Genomic DNA, 6,349 nt, shown 5'->3' with positions numbered 1-6,349 from the left:
GGCGGCTCCGAAAAACAAAAACACCCAAATATATCCTTTTAGAAACGGCAAAGCTCTCAGTTATAGTGATACAGGTCTTTAGATTCTGTACACATGAAATTGTGTCATTCCAAACTTTATCTGCAACGTTATTTTCCATTTTGTAGCCCAGGAAAAGTACAGGAGTTCACAACAGTGACTTTCCCAGTGCAGAAAGATTGTCTGTAATCAGAAAGCTGATGCCGCTGTGTTCTCAGGTGAAGTATCAACCTTCAGAGGGTTTTTTCTGCGTAACACTTAATGGCCACCCTCCATTAACGGACCAATTAGATATGAGTGATTAACGCAGGGTGGGACCTTGTTCTTAATTAAAGCGATGCTAATTGCGTACAGTGACACAGAGACACTTAGCTACGTGCTTCAGGACACTGTCTGGTCCAGCACTGGGCTGGGTGCTGAAGGGAGGGAGGTTCCTGCCAGTACTAAGTTTCAGCTACAGCCACTTGCCCAGTCCCATCCATCCATCCACCCATCCCATTGCCCCATCCACCTACCTCAATCTGTCCTCTGCCCAATCCACCTCAACCTGTCCCCATCCCCCTCCTCCTCAACCTGTCCCCATCCCCCTCCACCTCAAACCTGTCCCCATCCCCCTCCTCCTGTCCCCATCCCCTCCTCCTCAACCTGTCCCCATCCCCTTCAACCTCTCCCCATCCCCCTCCTCCTCCTCAACCTGTCCCCATCCCCTTCAACCTGTCTCCAGCCCCCTCAACCTGTCCCCAGCTCCATCCCCCTCAACCTGTCCTCTGCCCAATCCACCTCAACCTGTCCTCTGCCCCATCCACTTCAACCTGTCCTCTGCCCCATCCACTTCAACCTGTCCTCTGCCCCATCCACCTCAACCTGTCCTCTGCCCCATCCACCTCAACCTGCCTCTGCCCCTTTCCCCCTGAACCTGTCCCCAGCCCCATCCCCATCCCCCTCAACCCCATCCACCTCAACCCTCCCCAGCCTCTTATTTATAGGATCAATTCCCTGTCCATATAAATGGCACCATATTCCCTACATAGGGCTTTTGTCAAAAGTAGTGCACTATGGGCCCTGGCCAAATGTAGTGCACAGTATAGGGAATCGGATGCCGTTTGGGATGCAAACAACATGTCAGGGGTAGTGGGTCAATGGGAGTGGGTGTTCTGGGAAGGACAGGATGATGCAAAAAGAGAGGAAGAAAAACAAAGTGGTCACCTTATCAGGGAAAGAAAGAAAAAGAAAGTCTCTGACTGCTTTGTCTACAGACACACAGACACACTGTGAAGACTGGCAGATTGAAAACAGCATTTGATATCTGCAGAACATAGCCTGTTAAATGAGAACAGCAGAGACCAGCACAGCCCCTGCCGTGGCTGGAGTGACACGGCAGCACTAACATTGGCAAGTGGCATTTGATTGGAGAAGTGGAGAGCAGCTGAGAGGTGATTGGGAGGCAGTGAAGGGGGACGAGGGGCTAAAGCAGCACCTCTATATCGATCGCCTCGCTGCAGAGAGAGAGAAAGAGAGCTCTGTCTGGGATGACAGTGGGACCACACAGCGTGTAGCGTAGAGAAGACTGGCAAATTAACCATCCATAAGAGGGATAGAGGGTGTGTGTGTGTGTGCGTGTGTGTCTGTGTACCGCATCACTCACTTTGCTTGCACTGTTATCCTCTTGATCCCTGACCTAAATAGGTTTAGTATGTCTGTCAGACAGTCACAGCTATAGAGCTATCATTTCACACCTCATATCTACCCTCACTGTATTCTTTTCAATGAATCTCCTGATAGCGTCTTATCAGAATAAGGTCATGGTTCGTTGGTTCCAAGACTGACGTGCACCTTGCAGGTTGTAGCGTATCGAAAGTTACCGTAGTGTATGAGGTTTGCCGCTCCCAAGCTGTATAGAAAGTTACAGTACTGTATGATGTTTGAAACTTTGAAATCAAGAGCAAACATAACACATCCTTAAAGTCTGAAACATGACCCAGCCAAGCTGCACTGATTCTTGACACAATTCCCGCTTAACCCAGAAGCCAGCTGCACCAATGTGTCGGAGGGAACACCGTACACCTGGCGACCGTGAGCGCGTGCATGCGCCCGGCCCGCACAGGAGTCGCTAGAGCGCGGGACAAGGAAATCTCGGCTTGCCAAACCCTCTCCTAACCCGGACGACGCTGGGCCAATTGTGCGCCGCCTCATGGGTCTCCCAGTCACGGCCAGCTGTGACACAACCGGGGATCAAACCCGGGTCTGTAGTGACGCTTCAAGTGCCTTAGATCGCTGCACCACTCGTGCAGCTCCTGCAAATTGATTTGAACAAACAATTGGTCCCGCCAAAAAAAGCGGCCCTCTGTTGAATTTCAAAATTCCGATGTGGCCCTCGAGCCAAAAGGTTTGCCCACTACTGTATTAGAGTGAGCCTGTGTCAGAATCCAGAATATAAATACGTGCTGTATATAGACCATATATCATTTGGAAGGAAAATGGTATGTACAACTATGTGGAGAAGTGTATCCAGTCGTGGCCAAAAGTTTTGAGAATGACACAAATATACATTTTCACAAAGTCTGCTGCCTCAGTGTCTTTAGATATTTTTGTCAGATGTTACTATGGAATACTGAAGTATAATTACAAGCATTTCATAAGTGTCAACGGCTTTTATTGACAATTAAATGAAGTTGATGCAAAGAGTCAATATTTGCAGTGTTGACCCTTCTTTTTCAAGACCTCTGCAATCCACCCTGGCATGCTGTCAATTAACTTCTGGGCCACATCCTGACTGATGGCAGCCCATTCTTGCATAGTCAATGCTTTCGGAAGTTTGGTCATGCCGCAATATTACGTCGTCGTTTTTTGTTTGTCTACCTGCCTCTTGAGGATTGACCACAAGTTCTCAATGGGATTAAGGTCTGGGGAGTTTCCTGGCCATGGACCCAAAATATCGATGTTTTGTTCCAGAGCCACTAAGTTATCACTTTTGCCTTATGGCAAGGTGCTCCATCATGCTGGAAAAGGCATTGTTACGTCACCAAAAAAACTGTTCCTGGATGGTTGGAGAAGTTGCTCTCAGAGGATGTGTTGGGTACCATTCTTTATTCATGTGCTGTGTTCTTAGGCAAAATTGTGAGTGAGCCCACTCCTTGGCTGAGAAGCAACCCCACACATGAATGGTCCTCAGGATGCTTTACTCTTGGCAATGAACACAGGACTGATGGTATCTCCTCACCTTGTCTTCTCTCGAGACAAGCTTTTTTCACGATGTCCCAAAAATCGCAAAGGGGATTCATCAGAAGAAAATGACTTTACCCCAGTCTCAGCAGTCCAGTCCCTGTTCCTTTTGCAGAATACAGTCTGTCCCTGATGTTTTTCCTGGAGAGAAGTGGCTCCTTTGCTGCCCTTCTGACACCAGGCCATCCTCCAAAAGTCTTCGGCCTCACTGTGCGTGCAGATGCCCTCACACCTGCCTGCTGTCATTCTTGAGCAAGCTCTGTACTGGTGGTGCCCCGATCCCGCAGCTGAATCAATTTAGGAGACGGTCCTGGCGATGGCTGGACTTTCTTGGGCACCCTGAAGCCTTCTTACAACAATTGAACCGCTCTCCTTGAAGTTCTTGATGATCCGATAAAGTGTTGATTTAGGTGCAATCTTACTGGCAGCAATATCCTTGCCTGTTAAGTCCTTTTTGTGCAAAGCAATGATGAGGGCACATGTTTCTTTGCAGGTAACCATGGTTGACAGAGGAAGAACAATGATTCCAAGCACCACCCTCCTTTTGAAGCTTCCAGTCTGTTATTCGAACTCAATCAGCATGACAGAGTGATCTCCAGCCTTGTCCTCGTCAACACTCACACCTGTGTTAACTTCTTATGGCTGCAGGGGCAGTATTGAGTAGCTTGGATGAAAGGTGCCCAGAGTAAACGGCCTGCTCCTCAGTCCCAGTTACTAATATATGCATATTATTATTAGTATTGGATAGAAAACACCTGAGAAAAAATCCAAACAGGAAGTGAGAATTCTGAGAGTGGTCGATGTTAAAGTCATCGCCTATTCAATTCCCTGTAATATATGGATCTGTTTGCACTTCCTACGCCTTCCACTAGATGTCAACAGTCAGTAGAACGTGGAATGAAGCTTATGRTGTGTTGTGGGACCGGATGGGAGGTGTTTGAGTCAGTGGTCTGGRAGAGTGCCAGTTCTTGGTCACGCACTTTCCTCATGATATCGCCATGCGTTCCATTACTTATAGAGACTGAAAAGAATGCTCCGGTAGGAACGTTATTGGATATAGATGATAACAACATCCTGAAGATTGATTCTCTACTGTTTGACCAGTTTATTCGACTTGTATTATAACTTTTTGAAGTTTTCGTCCGACGTTTGCCTGCATCTGCGCGAGCGTTTGGACACGTGTACTACACATGCTAGCAAAATTTGCTAATTGGACATAAGTAATGGATATTATCGAACAAAAGAACGATTTATTGTGGAACTAGGATTCCTGGCACTGCATTCTGATGAAGATAATCAAAGATAAGGGAATATTTATGATGTAATTTCGTATTTCTGTTGACTCCAACATGGCGGCTAATTTGGCTATTGTTCTGAGCGCCGTCTCAGATTATTGCATGGTTTGTTTTTTCCGTAAAGTCTTTTTGAAATCTGACACAGCGGTTGCATTAAGGAGAGGTATATCTATAATTCCATGTGTATAACTTGTATTATCATCTACATTTATGATGAGTATTTCTGTTGAAACGATGTGGCTATGCAAAATCACTTGATGTTTTTGGAACTAGTGAATGTAACGCGCCAATGTAAACTTTTTTTATATAAATATGAACTTTATCAAACAAAACATGCATGTATTGTGTAACATGAAGTCCTATGAGTGTCATCTGATGAAGATAATCAAAGGTTAGTGATTAATCTTATCTCTATTTCTGCTTTTTGTGAAAGCTATCTTACGCTGGAAAAATGGCTGTGCTTATTGTGGTTTGGTGGTGACCTAACATAATCGTTTGTAGTGCTTTCGCTGAAAAGCATATTTGAAAATCGGACACTTTGGTGGGATTAACAACAAGATTACCTTTAAAATGGTATAAGACACATATATGTCTGAGGAATTTTAATTATGAGATTTCTGTTGTTTGAATTTGGCGCCCTGCACTTTCACTGGCTGTTGTCATTGCAGCCATAAGAAGTTAATGAGAGAATCACTGACATGATGTCAGCTGGTCCTTTTGTGGCAGGGCTGAAATGCAGTGGAAATGTTTTTGGGGGATTCAGTTCATTTGCATGGCAAAGAGGAACTTTTCAATTAATTGCAATTCATCTGATCACTCTTCATAACCTTCTGGAGTATATGCAAATTGCCATCATACAAACTGAGGCAGCAGACTTTGTGAAAATGAATATTTGTGTCATTCTCAAAACTTTTGGCCACGACTATACTTACCCAGGAATTATAATTTGATAACTCCCGATAAGGGCGGTTCCCACCTCGGGCCAGGATACAGCCCTTGGAGGGAGTTGTCACACGATAATTCCCGAGTTCTCAGGCATTATTGCTTAATTGAACACTGGTCACCTTATATTCTGTTTCTATACTGCTGTTTATGTGTATGTATATACTTTATTCTCCACATAGCTCATCCGAATATACCTACTACTGCATTCTGAAGTTGCTACCCAAGTGGACTGGTCACTTTAGTTATTTTCTTATGTTTTGACCCAGTGGTTCATTCTAATTGTTCTATTAATTCGATGTTGGTATGCTAAACAAATCAGTGGCATGTAGCTAGCTAGCTGAGATTCAATGATAAGAGACAAGTTCAATAATGAATGATTTTTAAAAATCCAATAGGCATACATAGGTAACAACTATTATAGTGAGCGAGTCCGAGCTAACCAAGCTTGTTGGTGATGTTAATAGTAATGTTTCCATTGATGGCACGTGTGGAAGAACTGTCCATGGTCCTGGCGCTGGTTGCTGACAGCAGGTGCTTGCCTCTTCTTTGGCAGAGAACCCCACTCACATCGTTGGCAGCTAAAATGGCACTCCAGTGCTTTCTGCCAATAACTATTGAGTGAGCTCTCACACCGATTGCCACTCACAGCCATTATTTTCCTTGCATACAGGCCCGCATCGGATACCTTTTGCATTCTGAAGTTGCTACCCAAGCGGGCTGATGGTTCGATATTCTCATGTCTTGACCCAGTCGTTCATTCTAATCGTTCTATGCATTCAATGTTGCTATGTAACACAAATCAGTGGCATGTAGCTAGCTGAGATTCAATGTTGCTATGTAACACAAATCAGTGGCATGTAGCTAGCTGA

General features: G+C 45.1%; 1 protein-coding gene across 1 annotated transcript in view; it reads right to left on the bottom strand.

Moving 5' to 3' along the window:
• slc49a4 (solute carrier family 49 member 4) overlaps nt 1-6,349 on the bottom strand; it is a 93,065-nt gene that overhangs the window by 51,131 nt on the left and 35,585 nt on the right. Inside the window, exons 5-6 of the mRNA XM_070437602.1 lie at nt 4,275-4,332; nt 3,417-3,437 (exon numbers count right to left, since the gene is read on the bottom strand). Coding sequence (XP_070293703.1) covers nt 3,417-3,437; nt 4,275-4,332 — 79 coding nt within the window. The remainder of the gene's footprint in view (nt 1-3,416; nt 3,438-4,274; nt 4,333-6,349) is intronic.

Source organism: Salvelinus sp. IW2-2015, linkage group LG36 (genome assembly GCF_002910315.2).
Source record: "Salvelinus sp. IW2-2015 linkage group LG36, ASM291031v2, whole genome shotgun sequence".
Classification (NCBI taxonomy): Eukaryota; Metazoa; Chordata; class Actinopteri; order Salmoniformes; family Salmonidae; genus Salvelinus; species Salvelinus sp. IW2-2015.
This window is presented reverse-complemented; position numbering and strand designations above follow the sequence as displayed.